General features: G+C 38.5%; 1 protein-coding gene across 1 annotated transcript in view; it reads left to right on the top strand.

Annotated features, from left to right (window-relative positions):
- Window positions 1–16749, top strand: part of LMBRD1 (LMBR1 domain containing 1) — a 2226796-nt gene that overhangs the window by 1376911 nt on the left and 833136 nt on the right. Inside the window, exon 11 of the mRNA XM_044063893.1 lies at window positions 6410–6512. Coding sequence (XP_043919828.1) covers window positions 6410–6512 — 103 coding nt within the window. The remainder of the gene's footprint in view (window positions 1–6409; window positions 6513–16749) is intronic.

The raw sequence follows: 16749 nt of genomic DNA, 5'->3' as shown, positions 1-16749 counted from the left end.
TGGTGGCAGTTTAACTACCTTATAGTCTGGGCAGAAGGAGGCATAGCTAGTAAATCTGTGTCAGCCTTTCTCAAGTGTGTGTGTGTGTGTGTGTGTGTGTGTGTGTGTGTGTGTGTGTGTGTGTGTGTGTGTGTAAGCTGCTTGGAGCAGGGGCACAAAGCACTAGTTTTACAGAGAGGGTGGTAGAGAACTTGGTTTGGACACTCAGCTGAGGTCTCAACTCTATAGCTGTGCCAGTGGGGAGTCTCATTGTGGACCTGGAGGGAGACAGATAGAGAAACCCAGACTGGGTTTGTGTGTGTTCCCTGTGTACTCTTAAGGGAAATTGTGTAAGATGCAGAGAGCTGCATCTGGAAATACTGGTTGCATCCATTTTGTTTCAAGTGAACGTCCTTCACCAGCCTCAGTGGTGAGGATTCAGCCTCTTTGATTACTGGCCCAGAGTGGGAAGGTCACATATAGCTAGCTGGATGGATTGCTGCTGGAGTGGCTTGATGGATGCCTCTGTGGCTGTCTGGCTCCCCGGCTGGCTCTCTGGCTGGTTAGATTGTTAGAAAAAAAGGACAAATCTCAGTCTTTGATTATTTTGTGGCTGTATAAGTGCATATAACAAACCACTCTACAGCCACAATCTTTGTAGGGCTCTTCCTGCCCCCTTCATAAATTGCAGACAATTGCTGCACGATTTACAATACCTGGACCTAACAGGGAATAGTTCTGCTTGCAGGTTTGGGTTGGTGACGTAACTGAATTGCCATGGAAAAGCTGGAAGTAATTGCAGCTTTTCCACAACCATTCAGTGTGATTGAAAAGTGGAACTTTTTACGTCCCACTGCATTGCACATCAGGCAATGGAATAAGGTAGCTCCTGCTGATAACGGGATGGAGGGCAGCCTTAAATTCCCAGAAGTTGTAGCTGGGTATCTTTCCTTGGGGAAAATGTGCTCTGAGAGCTTTTCTTCACTAGTTATGCGAGTGCTACACAGAATAGTGACTGTTTAAAAAATGAGTTGTGTGGTTTATTTCTGAACTTCTGACTGTTCAGTGACTCATAGTGTTTGTATCTAACACCATGCAATATTTATAAAACAAATTTATTGAGCCACAGAGTAAAAAATCAAGCGCTTTCGTCTCCTCAGTTAGGAAACTTTATCAAGATACAACCTGCCCAAGAAAGCATCACCTTTATATCCTAAATTTAATTAATGAAATAATTATAAACCAATCACATTCATTACTGCTTAGGGTTCAAATTGCATATAGTACATTATTTAATGCTGTATCTTGATAAAGCTTCCTAACTGAGGAGACGAAAGCACTTGATTTTTTACTCTGTGGCTCAATAAATTTGTTTTATATCTATTAGATTCATCGGCTTTATTTTCTTCCATATCTCAGTACCACTGTAGCATTTTTGCTTTATTTAGTTTCATTTTTTTACAAATTTGTCTGAGTGTTTCGTGTTATGGAATTGGAAGAACAGTGATTGGAATCTTTAGAGCCACTATTCTCACAACCATTGAGTGAATCCATTGAAGCTATACTGAAGCAGCTTGAAAGAATCACGCAGAGGCTTGACTGCATTGAGCATGCCCGGGTGACGTCAGCTCCGAATGGAGGACTTAACCAGGATGTCACGGCTACTGGAGGCAGCCGTGGCATTGAGGAAAGCTCTTTTTCTACATTTCTGAATTCCAGTAATGCTGTAATTACACCAGGAGGAGAAAGGATAGTGAACAACACAGAAACGTGAAATAATGGAGCAGGAGGGTCGAATGCTTCACATTCTACAAGTGGAGATCAGCGTTTTGCAAACAGTGGCAGCACAACTAGAGTAGATGCCCGTGAAGGAGTTCTGTCTAATTCAAGGTTTCCCATTAACATGAATGAGACTGGTTGGTAGAAGAAATGGCTTTTTCAACGAATGATCCTGTAAGTACTGTTTCTTATGATAGTAATTTACACAAACTTGACCATATTTTACTAAAAATTAAGAAAACACAATTGGACAGTGCTTATTTTAAAAAATGTCTAAGGCTTAAACTGGTTCCACAGGCTTGATGGATGGTTCTGGCTTTCATAGAAAATTACTGGCTATGTTCGACAGGCATGGCTTTGAATACATGGAGCTTGTGATTAGACACAGTGAACTCCAGTTAACTGAACTTGATATGGGGATTGTGCAGAATGTCACACATACTAGTAACATTTTTGACTATAACAGAATTTTTAAAAGCATTGAACAGGAAATCATTTCCATTAAAATAGAAAAATGAAGAAAATTGAAAGGGATAGAACACATAACAGTACTAATACTGCTTACCCCCACCCCCCTCGGTCACATGTTTGGAATAATAATACTCAACATGATACTGTTGGTGAAAGCAATCAGGAATCTTTTTTGGATTAGGAGAACTTTCCTCCATTGAGGAGGTCGGAGAAACTGAGGGAGAGGTACGATCAGAACCAGAACCGGAAGGGGCAAACAAAGTTGAACAGAGGTCGGGGGGGGGGGACAATCATTTTTTCAGAGGGGGGGAGGGGAGGGATGGGCGTCGAGGATGGAATTGATTGTACAAAAAAACATTGTAGAAAATTGTTCTGTTTTAAAGAATTCAAAAGGTGACTTCAGTGTACACAATTTCTCTTCTATTCAAATCAATGTGAATGACTTTGATCTACTGTCTAAAGGATTATCATGTGTCCCTATGAAGAACTGTGACACTAAACGGACACTTGTGGATCTTAGACATTTTGTCAGGAAATTGAATTTAAATGTCCTTTATAAATCTGTTGAACATGTATGTAACCCATTGCATATTTCTAGTACATACAATCCACCCTTACACCCTTCCTTGGCTATGTTTGACAAAATTTATGAAGTTGATGTCAGGAATTTAGACAAGAAGATACATTTTCTTAATTTGTGTGAAGATGAAATTGATGGTTTAAATAAGCTAGGATGTAATAAGGATGTAAGGATTATAAAACCTGATAAAGGTGGTGGTATTGTTATTATGGATACATGTGACTACAATGAAAGGATGAACAAAATTCTATCAGGTGATACTTATAGAAAAATTACTTTAAATGAACTAAATGGAACATATAATAAGATTAGGAATTAATTGAATGATTTCTTTATCGAAGGTTCCTTATCGATAGAAGAGTTAAATTTTTTATCTGTCCATCACCCTATTACCCCATGTATTTTTGGGTTACCCAAAATGCATAAAAATATGCCTGATCCCCCAATGCACCCTATTGTTAACGGACGTGGCTCTGTCACATACCCCATAGCTAGATACCTAGACATTAACCTAGAAGGTTATGTGGCAGAAGAAACTAATATTTGTAGGGACTCTTGGGATTTCTTACAGAGAATCAATAACCTTGAATTTAGTGAGACTGGCCTATTTGTAACCATTGATGTGAAAGATCTCTATACTTCTATACCTCATGATATCGGCATTGAGTGGGTATGTGACTATTTACTTGGAAAAAAAGATACCACAGCCCAAGATCAATATATATGAACAACTATTTGAATTAGTTTTAAAAAAACAATTGTATATTTTTCAACAATGAATTTTTCATTCAAATAGTTGAGTCGCAATGGGATACCCATGTGGGGGCCTATATGCAAATATGGTCATGTTGCAGTGGGAGAAGAAAATCATCTTTGAATCCCATTTTTATGGTTATTGTAAAATGTATGTAAGATTCCTGGACAATATTTTTATTTTTTGGGATGGACCAAAAGATCTCATTAATGAATTTATAGCTTCCATTAATAACTCAACACCATTTTTTGAAGTTCACTTATACTGTTGGTACAAATTAAATTTCATATTTAGATGTTAAATTGTTAAAGGACAGAGACTTGAAGAAATTTGTGTCAGAAATTAATCGAAAATAAACTTATTCCAGCAGTTTCTTGCATTTTGGCAGTGCACACCCCTATAAACTAAAAAGAGCAGTAGTAAAGAGTCAATTTGTGAGAGCGGCCCGGATGGTATCTTCCTTTGACTTTTTCCTTAATGAGTGTGATGTTTTGAAAAACGTGTTTTTAAAAAGGGAGTACCCAATTGATTTGGTGAATAACTTGATGCTAGAAGTGATTAATAAAAGAGAGAGGGGCCTTTTCCAAGCTATTTTAAAAGTTGATGGCACACAATATGTCAATGATTTAATTATTGATACGGGAAATGATACCATTTGTAATGAGACGTCAGACAACAATAACATTATGATATTAAATAAACCAGTATCAACAGATTTTAATTACCGTTCTGCTTTTATTACCACCTACAATTTAGCAAGTAAAGATATCCTGAGAATCTCGGAGAAGAATTGGATTATTCTATCCTCGTGTAATGAGGTTAGACAGTGTATAAGTGAAAGACCTATTATAGTGTATAGAAAAGGCTAGTCCCTGAAAAACATATTTGAGAAAAATACTCAGGCCAAAACTGTTGGTGGTGTGATAAGGTGTGGTGCTTGTAATTATTGTCAGTATATAATGGAAGGCAATAAATTCACTTTTAATGGCATTAGAGCAGTTGTAAAGAAAAAGTGTTTTTGCCATACAGAAAAAGTTGTTTATTGTGCTTTCTGTTGTGATTGTTCCTGTTTTTATATTGGAAAAATGGAAAGGAAATTGAAAAGTCATATTTATGAACATTTGAGAGACATTAAACTAAGGAAAGACACCAATGCCTTGGCAAGACACAGTAACGAATGGCCAGGTCATGGTTTTAAATTTACTGTGATAGAACCAGTGGAACCTCACCCAAGAGGTGGACCATGGCCACTATATTTGGAAAGGAATAAAACCCTATGGCAATTGAGAACGAATGCCACCCAGTGGCCAGGCCTGAATGATTCTGTTTCAATCACTTGTTTTTTGAAACTGAAAGCCCTGGATAAATAACCAGTTTACACTTGGTGAACCTTACAATGTGAGAGTAAGTATTTTATTTTATTTTATTATTAATGTACACTATTCATATATCATTTTTCAATTCTTGAACTTTTAGCATAGGCAGATGTAAAAAGTCTTTCTTTAAATGTTTTCTTCTAAAGGTTTTAAATGTATGGTTACTATATTTATACTTATGCTTTTATATGTTTTAAAATGTAATTTTATAGCATTTTTTGCGAACAGGGTTATTTTTTACGTAGTACATATTTTATATGTCATATTTCATATTTATTTTATGTGCATTCTGACCCTCATTTGTACATATATATCATGTATTATATATTATATTGTTATATATACATTAGCTTTATGCATTTTAACCTTGGATTAAATGTAATAAAATGAATATATTTATATATTTTTGGTGTTTTAAATAGGTATAGTTATCTGGTATAAATGCAAGATTGTTAATGTTAAGTTAACACAATATAGCAGTACGATTTCAATGCAACCATTATATTTTAAACATGACTGTTTGGTTAATACACCTTTAAATAATGTACTATATGCAATTTGAACCCTAAGCAGTAATGAATGTGATTTGTTTATAATTCTTTCATTAATTAATTTTATGATATAAAGGTGATGCTTTTTTGGGCATGATGTATCTTGATAAAGTTTCTTAATTGAGGAGATGAAAGTGCTTGATTTTTTACTCTGTGGCTCAATAAATTTGTTTTATACCTATTAGATTCATCGGCTTTATTTTCTTCCATATGTCAGTACCACCGTAGCATTTTTGCTTTTAGTTTCATTTTTTACGAGTTTGTATGACCATGCAGTAGTTATCAAGATATTCACAAAAGGCTTAGGGAGTGTATGTTTCCCAGCCTTCATGATGTCTTCATTGTGACTGCCAAGTGCTAATAAAGTGCGTGAAGTGCATTTCACAATAGTATTAGATCTTATTCTTAAATATACACTATCAAGCTCAGTGTTTGTACCCATCTACCTGCATTAGTAGGTGTCTTGTTGCTGACATTTAACTTTAATGTGTAGAATAGTGCTCGAGATCTATTTGCAATTCTCCTGCAGAAGTTTAATGTTTTAAAAGGGTGTACTTATTTATATTGTGCACTAAACTACTCAGCTAATAGAGATAAATGAATTCTGACTAGTCTTTTGTATGCATCCTAATGCCCTAACATGTGGTGGCTGGATCTAGTTATAAAATTATGATCACTAGTGTTTACAGTTTCTACAGTAGAAGTATGAACTGTGTTCCACTTTTGAGCGCTATAAGCTGTATTTTTTCATTAATTTTGGTTAAACTGCTCCTTAAGATGTCCTTGTGCAAAAACAAAACTTTTCTATTAGGAGGACACTGAATGTATCTTTCAAGTGTTGTTCTAAGCACATCTGCATTATTGTCTAAAATTCAGTTTAGAATATCATATGATTACTAGCATGTTCTTTCTCTTAAAGCTTGGACAAAGCTCTTCATTCGGCTGGTTTTAACTCGGGGTTCATGATCTTTGGAACAAATTTGACTAATCCACTGAACATGCTTTTACTTGACCTGCAGATAGTAAGTGTGTTTTTAACTTTACTTGAACAGTCAGTTGAATTGAATGTATTTTAATTATATTAAACACTGTGTATAGTTTTGTGTTGCATAAGTAAGTTTATGGATACGTTTTTATAGGGATTCAAAAACAGATTGAGTAAAATTGTCGTCTCTGCACTTAAATTTCTGCTAACAGACAGAAACTCAACCTCCAATAGCTAAAGAAAAAAATTAGGGGAAATAAGTTCTAAATGTAAATAAATGTTGTTGTTATTTCTTTCGGCTTTTTCCTGGTTAGGGGTCACCACAGCGGAACTCTGCTAATGATTGGCAGTAGATTTTTACGTGCCGAGTTGCCAGCCCTGACACACAACCTTCAACGAAGGAACGCCCAGTCACGCATGTCTCCACACAGAAGACGCTCCAGCTGAGAATCGAACAGGACAACGTCTTACTGTAAATAAATATAGGTCTTTATTTCTTATTTGTCTTATTCTTAATCCCAGTCTCCCACTAATTTATTGCATGTGTCATGTGCAGAAAACAGGTTGACCCAGGTTGTATATGCATGCGTGTGTGTATAAAAAAATGCATGCATCTGTACAGGTGTACATATACATGTATATGTATTTTATTTATATATATATATATATATATATATATATATATATATATATATATATAGTAATTATATAAAATATGTACTATTATCAAAATGCACTGGGTGTTAAAATCTGTGTCAATACTAGGTATAATGCAATACTGTCTAACCTACAATGAGTTATTAGAATTCTTAACACCTCCTCTGTAGTTTAATCTTAAGTTATGGCATCTTATTTGGAGCTATTTTATAAATAAGCTTGATACCATTACAGTTGATCTAAATGCCCCCAACAGTGACTGATCTGCTTCTGCCTCCACTTCTAGAACTATAAGTAAATAAATTGAACAAGGTATATATAGTAACTCTTCACACACTGTTACTGATAATACAAGGGATAACAGCATAATGGATTCAGTGTGATTAAAGAAAGCACTACATGTACTTTTTTGTTGCATTGAGCTGCGTTTGGACAAAATGTGGTCATTTTTATGTGGTATTTGATGTTACTTATGTCACTCCCCAAGCAATGAGAAGGGAGTAAACAGAAAATTGTATAGTTCAGATTTTGCAGCAGTAAATGTGGAAATGATATTATGGAATTGGGGGCTTAGTTTGAACGGTTTGCCAATACATGAGAGATGGACTGAGTTCTATATTTTTTTTGATAGCCTGATACTTTGGTATGTCTCCATTGGTACTGTTTCTGTGGCTTGTAATTGAAAAATGGTGGAATCGAAAGCTTTTACATTTGAATAAACTATAGAAAATCCTATAGGTCACATGCAATTTGGGCTACTTAATCAAGTTACAATAGATTTAAAAACCTCATTCAAAACTTATTTGCAAAATAAGGTATAAATATGAATATGAATTTGCTTCTAACATAAGTGAAAATCATAAGTCCTTATTTAAGCATTTATGTTGTTTTGTGGTGGTTGAGTCCTCTGGGATCTCCTTAAAAGTTAGTGAGGAATTCATCATTGAACCAATGGAATTGTTCAGTATTTTCACCCATGGTTTTGTTTAATTGTCTGCATAACAGTATTACTGTAATATTGTCATTTGTAGACATCCAAGAAATGTGCCTAATACTACAGGCTAATATAAAGAAGGGACTATTAAATATTAAGTCAAATTCTACAGCCGAGCCAGATGACTTAAATAAATGTTTTTAAAAGAGAGTAGTTGAGAACATAACTCCAGATTTTACTGATTTTGTTCAAAGATCTCTGGAAGAGGGTTATGTGCCTCTTACTTGGAAAGAAGCAATTGTACTCCTCATTCAAAAGTCCCAAAACAGTGGTCTGTTCACAAGTGTAGACCCATCAGTCTTACTTGTGTAGTGGGTAAGTCTTTTGAGTGGGAATTGTTTTTCTCTTTAAAACATGTTTGATTTATTTTTTTATGAAAATGTTGCAACATCTGTTGGTCATGGTTTGCTGTCTGGGCCTTCTGTCTAGATTTTGTCAAAGCATTTGAGTCTGTCCCCCTTGAGGTGTTTATTGACATTATGATTAAGTATGACATAAATATGTGGCTAGATGGTTGACAAATTGGTTGCTGTCCAGGAAGTACAGGGTAAAAATTAGAAACAGCTGTTCACAGTACAAGTCTGTTGAAAAAGGTATTTCCCCAAGGCTTTACACTGGGTCCTTTGCATTTTGGCTTTCTAATGTTTTGACTGCCCATCCATGAAAAAGGTTCACTTTAGAAAATTTGCAGACATTAAAATTAGCTGTATAGTTGCCAATACTGAAGATATTCAGTTACTTCACAGTTGCTTGGACTGATTAACAAACTGGGTAGTATCTGCATGGGTACCAGAAGCATAGGACAAGGGGGATGAGAGCCTGCAGCACACACTTTCAACAGCTGACCAGTGTGCCCTGAAACTGCTGTCAGAATAGTGATGACATTGAAACATTTGTGTTGTCATTTCCGAGATAACTGCAAGCTCAGGCAGCTGGAAAAAGATGATTTAAGTAATAAATCATCTTTTTCCAGCTGCCCAGGCTCATGAATACCATGGAAGCACCTGTGAGAGTGTTTGTGAGGCACATTTCACTGGCGCTAGACTGACTTCCAAGGTAGTAATTATGTTGATGTATTTAATTATTCACTCATTCTGTTAGACTCACTTTATGGTATTTGAAATCATGATTGAGATAGGCAAAGATTTTCGCACAAGCTGCAGAAGTAAGTTATGAAAACATTTATAGCTTCATGGATATTCCAAGGCCAACTACTGTTATGTTTGTTCATGCCTTGCCAGTACCCTCCCTCAGGTAGCACTTTCTCCAGAAGGCCATGCCAGTCAAACCCAGAGTAAATGTGTGGATACCCATCCAGTCATCTAGTTTATGTTTAAAGTAAAATAGTGAATCCCACTGCTTAACATGTAGGGAAAGTTTATTCTAGAGGTTTGGGAGGTGCTACCTTAAAAGCCTGGCTCTCCACTATGCTTTATTTATCTGCTGGTGAAGATTAAGTTTTCTGGTTCTAGTACTGGTTGGAGATACTGGACTTTCAGGGAAACATGAGATCCAGTAAACAAGACAAAGATCTTCCCCCAAAATTCTGTAAGACAGTGAATAAAAGAATACATTTTCAGCCTACCTTGGTAGCTCATGGAATTTAGGTCTGTGACCTTTGTAATCGGGAACCTCTGAGTTTTGCTAATTGTTTGATATTATTAATAAGATATAACCCAAAGGGAACATTGTACTGTATCTGTTGTGTTCATTGCTGAGTGTAAGGGAGTGATTACCTCTTTAGACCATGATGATATTCCCTTGGCAACTGGGTGTGCTAAATAAAAGGACTTCCTGACAACCGTTGTCACATGATGATCAAAAGGGGGGAGCTATCAGGACATGTACTTGGGTCCCTGACAAAGTTTTTTTTATGTAGTGGTGTGTTGTGTTGTCTGTATAGTATGATAAGGCGAGGGAGTGTCTACCAAAAGTGATGATACTTAACTTTTTAACATTTAGTTTGAGACCATTTTAAGTACACCAGTGGTATACTATGTGAGTTCATTCAGGAGAGTTTGTGTGCCGTAGGGTGACTTACCAACCCCCCAGTTTGCAGTCATGTGGAAACTGCATTCGCTAGATGTCTTGGCTCTGCACTTGGAGATCTGAGAAGTAAGTAACAAAAAAGGAGATATCACTGGTCACTTTCATACTTATTGATGAAGCATCTGCATCTTTCAGTGTCATCTCTCTTTCAGCCACTTTGCTATCCATCATACCACTTGTGGGTAGATTTTTAAAGCAATTAACTTTTTTATGATGCCAGCATGGGGAATGTGTCGGAAGACTTTTGCCAGATCAAGGTGCACACTATGTACTACATCGCAAAGGCGTAGCTGCCTCAACTAGTGCCCAGGGCCAGTTCCTGAACAAGCTTCCCACTCCCTTCCTGAAATAGAAGAACCAAAAAAAAAAAAAACCAGGGCAGTTCAGATAGACTGCTAATGAAGCACTGAAGTACAAGCTTCCTTAGTTCAGATTGACTGCTAATGAAGCACTGAAGTACAAGCTTCCTTTCTGCTGCAGCTTTTCATTGGAAGAGCCAAAGAAAAGGAGCTGTTTCGATAGACTGTTGACAGCAGTCTAGAGCACATTCTTCCTCCTAGACAAATGCCCCCCCTCCCTGCCACAGCTCTTTATTGGAAGTGCTAAAAAGAAAAACATAAGTTATTTACAAGTTGCTTTCTGTGCCGACATTCAGAAATGGCAATACAGCAAAAAGAATGCAGGAACAGCACTTCAGGATTTGGCCATCTAACACCCTGTGCTTTTGAGGCACATGCCCCGTTCTCTCCACCCTTACTACCCCACTGCTGCAAGGTCATCATCTACATCTTCTTTAACCCTTTTGAAGAAGTTTACCAGGGTAAATAGTTAGAATTTATCTTTCCCAAAGCCAAACTGTTAATAGTTCATAGGTGTATACTAGGCTAATGGCCCTGGAGCCTTTACAAGCCTAGACCATAGAAATGCCCTGGCATTGTGCCGCCTGACATTAGTTCCCAATGCCTCTATCAAGTACAGTCACTGGAGTGATCCCTGGGGTGAATTTTCTATTTCCCATCCACTCATCAATATTTCTCTTGAAGAGGGCCAGTGAGGTGCTCTGCTTGACATGTGTGGGAAGTCTGTTCCATTGCATGAGCAGTCTCTGGGTTACGAACCTGTCCCTAAAGCCTGTTCTATTGATTGTAGTAATGAGGTTGAGGTCTCTGGAGCATGTAGTGCGGAGGGATTGGGATTTCTTTAGATGTAGCATTTCTAACAGAGCTAGGTTAGACATGGTTTTGCAAGTCAAGCAGAGATTGCCTCTAAGTAGGCAATATGAGACAGAGAATAGTTGGAGTTTTTTTGATTCTGTCCATATAGGACAAGTGTTTAAGGCCTAGTATTTTCTTTGTGAGGTAATTTTGTGGCCTCTGCAGTTGTTGCAGGTGTCTGTTGAGGTACATGCCAAACGGGGCATTGTATTCGATGATTGCCCTAATGAGGGAAGAGTATTGGGAGACAATGACTTCTTTCTTCCTGGATGCAAAACCCTTAGTAATAAGCTATGCCACATAGAAGGACTTTCTGACCACAGTGGTGATGTTGTGGTCAAAAGAGAGATTGCTGTCAACCTGTGTTCCCAGATCTCTTACGTCGCCTTTTGTGTTCAGTGGACTACCATCGATGTGGTAATTCATGGGAACTGTGTTTTTCCCAAAAGGGATGATGGCACATTTTTTGGCATTGAGCTTAAGGACATGGTCCTTACAGCAGTCATTGGTCTCAGTGAGGCCTTTCTGTAGGATGTCAACATCACTTGATGAGATAATTATGGCTCCCAACTTGCAATAGTCTGTGAACTTCATCAGTCAGAGGCCCTTCGTGTTGGCCTGGACTTCAGAGAAGTATATACCAAACAGGAGAATACCCAGGACCGAACCTTGTGGGACTCCACTCGTGAATGTTCGGCAGTCTGACTTTGAGTCCGCTCCTTTCACACTGTGGGTTCTGTGAGCCAGTTTGCAACCCACTTAGTGATACAGGGGTTGATGCCTAGTTTAGTGAGCTTTTCTATGATTCTTGAGTGGGAAATGGTATCAAAGGCTATGGCCAGATCAAGATAGACTGTATGAACCACCTTGCCTTCATCCACAGCTCTGGTGACTGACTCAAAGAAGTTGATCAGGTTGAGCAGGCATGATGATGATGAAGATAATGATGATCAAATCTAACAAGCCTTGACATCACAATTTATGAGGTTAGTTATAATATACACCACAGTTGCTTGTGAGGCTGATAAGACTGTAATTACCCAGATCACTTGCAAAGTCACCCTTATGGAGGGCCATCACCACTGCAGCATATCATTCATCATAGACAGTAACTAAACTTAAGTTAAACAGCTTTAGGAATATGCCTGCAAGGACATGTTTAACACTGTTTATTAAGCAACCAGGTATATAACCTGCCAGCTGACAGAGTTGGAGAAAACCTCACTCTCTGGTCCCCACCAGTCATCCCACCAAAGTATACCTGCCTCCATTACTCAGCCTATTATCTCAAGAAAGCAGGTCATCTTGGTGCTCTCCAAGGCTAACACATGGTGTCAGTAGGACCAGACAACATCCCTGGTTGCCTTTTAAACAACTTAAAACATGACCTAACAGACCCACTTGGGTCTCTCTTTAAACACATCCTGAAAACTGACTATGTTCTGGAGGAATGGAGGACAGCAACAATCCCTCTACACAAAGGGGGACCATTAACTGACCCTGGGAAATTATAGGCCCATAAGCTCGATTAGTCTTATCTGCAAGGTCATGGGAAAAATCTTTCTGGATCATATTTACAAGGACATAGGTAATTTCAAAACTCTGGACCCAACTCAGTTTGGATTCATTTAAGGTCGATCAGGCCTGTTAAACGTGGTTGACTTCAAGAAAGTCATCAAGGTCCTGGATGAGGGAAAGACAAGTACACACCACCTATCTTGACCTAGCCATGGCATTTGACACAATCCCCCACTCGGGTGTTATAGCAAAACTCTGCCAACAGGAATTAACCCCTACATTACCAGATGATTAGCCAACTGGCTCACTGACAGGAAACTTGCTGTGAAAGTGGGTGATCTCACCTCTAGCAAAATACTAGTCACTAGTGGCATACCACAGGGTTCTGTGCTGGGCACCTTACTGTTTAGAATTTATTTCTCAGACGTCCAGGCAAACTTGGACAGCCTGTGGCTGACCAGGCTCACTGACAATTGCAAATTGGGAGCAATCATTGAGTCCCCCAGTGATGTTAATATACTGCAGACAGGGTTAACGCAGACAAATGATTGGTGCCAAAGTCGTGGTTTAAAGCTAAATGTGATCAAATGCATTATTATTCCCTTTGGGAAAGCAGAAATCCTGGCTAATTATTGCATTATAGTCAGCACCCCCCCCCCCTCAAATGTAGACTCAGTGGTACATGATGTGGATACTCAGGTTGATGGCAATCTGATCTTTGACCACAGTAGTAGGGTTCTCCTATGTGGTACATCATATAAGTAAAGGAATTGCATGTAAATCTAAGGATGGTAGAATTCCATTATATTCATCCCTTATCAGACCAATAATTGAGCACACTGCATCCTTTTGCATGTACCTCAGCAGACACCTACAATAATTAGAGAGACCACAGAGGTTTCTCACCAAGAAATTACAGGGAAAACAAAAGAAGTGGAAAGACTGAAAGCCCTGTCACTGTATTCTGGTTCCTACGGGTTGCTAAGGGGTGACCTGTGCCTGGCTTACAGGACAGTCTCTGACCCAGCCCTGATGGAAATAGTATACATTCGTAAATCAAACTGCAGGAGGGTCACTCGCTCCAGGGATCTTAACCTAGCCTCTGACATGAATAGGTCATACTGGAGAGATAGATACATTTCACAGGGAATGTCATTTCTCTAGAACAAGTTTTCATTTTACGTGAAAGAGAGACCCTCCCTGACCCTCTTCAAATGCAACTTAGATCAATGGATGAATGACCACAGATTCACTCCTGGAGTGGTGCCCTCCTGGACAGTATGGAACGTATTATCATAGAATTTATAAACAAAGACATTTGCAAACTTCAAACACTGGACCCCGCCCAGTTTGAGTTCATGAAGGGCCGATTGTGTCTTCTGAACTCGATTGACTTCTTCATATCAGTCTCCAGAGCCATGGACAGGGGTAAGACAGTCTGCACAACCTATCTGGACCTCACCAAGGCCTTCAACACCAGCCCCCACTCAGAAATCATAGATACATTTCTTAAGCTGGGCATAAATCCCTACGTCACTCGAAGGGTTGCCAACTGGCTTACTGACAGAATCCACACTGTAAAAGTAGCCGACTCCAAATCCAGCTCCAGACAAGTGGAGTACCTCAGTCCTGGAACCGCTCTTGTTTAGCATCTACTTCTTTGAAGTACTGAGGGACTCTGGTTAACAAAGTTCACAGATGACTGCAAACTGGGAGCCATTATTGAATCCCCAAATGATGTGGATATTCTACAAAAGGGCCTTACAGAAACAGATACTTGGTGCCAGAGCCATGGGCTCAAGCTCAATGCCAAGAAGTGTGTCGTTATCCCCTTTGGGAAAAAACATGTACCCATGAATTACCACATAGCTGGCAGTGCACTAAACACCGAAAGTGTGATAAGAGACTTAGAAACACAGGTGGACTGTGGGTCTCGCCTTCGATAACCACATCACCACAACAGTCAGGAAATCCTTCTATGTGGCACACCTCATCACTAAGGGCTTTTCATCCAGAAAAAAGGAGGTCATTGTCCCACTGTACTCATCCCTCATTAGACCCATCATAGAGTACAATGCCCCATTTGGTATGTACCTCACAAGCCATTTTCAACAACTGGAATGGCCACAGAAACACCTCCCTAAAAGAATCACAGGCCTAAAGCAGATGCCCTATGCTGACCGACTACAAAAACTCCAGCTATACTCTGTCACATATCATCTACTCAGAAGCAATCTCTGCTTAACATACAAGGCCATGTCAAACCTAGAGCTGTTGGGCATGCTACACTTAAAGAAATCCCAATCCATCAGAGCCACATACTCCAGCGACCTAAACCTTGTCATCACAATGAACAAAACATGCTGGAGGGATAGGTTCCTGACCTAGAGACTCCTCATACTCTGGAATAAACTGCCCATATATGTCAAGCAGAGTGCCTCCTTGGCCCTCTTCAAAAGGAACCTTGACGACTGGATGGGAGATAGGAAATTTACACAGTGCTCTACCAATACTTTTTATTAAAACAAACAAAGCTTTCAGACAACAGTCCTTCTTCAGTTTTAGATAAAATTCTGATCAGGATATCACATCCTTTATACTTACAAATCCAATAAACACATGACACATACATGAAAACTTAACTTGATCTAGCTATATACAACATATATATGCAACTGGAGTATTTGTAAGTGCAATATGACTACATTAAGTTCTTCAGTAGCCAACAACTTTAGATCTTTTGACTTAATGTAATGTATTCCTTTAAGTTTTTTTTAATGGAAAACCACATTAACTGCTGCTTTTAATTGTTTGATTAAGTTTGGTTTATGATAGGCTGTGTCATGTGTTTATTGAATTTTTAAGTATAAAGGATGTGATATCCTGATAAGAATTTTATCTAACACTGAAGAAGGATTGTTGTCTGAAAGCTTTGATTGTTTTAATAAAAAGGTATTGGTACAGTGCTGTGGAACTTGCTTTTGCTTTGGTGCTTTGGACATTTTGTTTGCCTGTTCCACTTTATCATTGGTTCACTTTATGTTTTTCAGATAGGAAATTTACCCCGGGGATCATGTCAGTCGCTCTACTAGACAGGCGTCCAGGGAAGTAAATATTGTGGGAAGAAATAGCCAGGGAATTGTTATGACTTGGCTTGTATAGGCCCTAGGGCCGATAGCCTAGTACCAACCTATGAACCTATGTAGACCCTTAGCTCTGTGAAGTTTACTCACCTAACTACCAACAATTGGGGCAACTGGAGATAACTATGGCTAGGCTTGTAAGGGCTCCTAGGGCCATTAGTCTTGTGACCTCCTATGAATGTATAATATGTAGTGTTAAGCACTATTTATTAAGCAACCTGGTGTATAATATGAAGTGGTAAATAAAGATTCTATCAGAAGGATTGTTACATGCCAGAAGTCTGCAAAACCAAACATCTTGCATATGTTTTCTTACCTGGATGTTAGTGTTATAAAATGTCTTATGGAGTGTAACAAACCTTTTTGATAAGTTGTGTGATGTACCTAGTGTTTTGTTTAATCACTTAGTCGTCGTAACGTGAGAGGCATCCATAGAATTTAATGGAAGCATTGCATAAAGAGACATCCATTAAAGTCTATGAACAACTACCATACATTGATGTAAGCCATGGTTGTAAAGAAAAGTTTGCAAAAACTTTCATTAAAAAAATTGCCCAAGTAAATACAGATGCACTTGTGCAAGTTGAAGCACAGCATTTAACTCACCGGTTTCCATGATACAGTACTATATTGTGGCAAAACATATTTAAAGGGGCAGTCCCTGACAGTACTGAATGTTTTGACTCTGGACTTTGACGA

The sequence above is a fragment of the Protopterus annectens genome, chromosome 2.part2, assembly GCF_019279795.1.
Source record: "Protopterus annectens isolate FY-2018-M chromosome 2.part2, PAN1.0, whole genome shotgun sequence".
NCBI classification, from domain to species: Eukaryota; Metazoa; Chordata; order Ceratodontiformes; family Protopteridae; genus Protopterus; species Protopterus annectens.
Note: the sequence above shows the minus strand (reverse complement) of the source record. Positions and strands in the feature narration are given on the sequence as shown.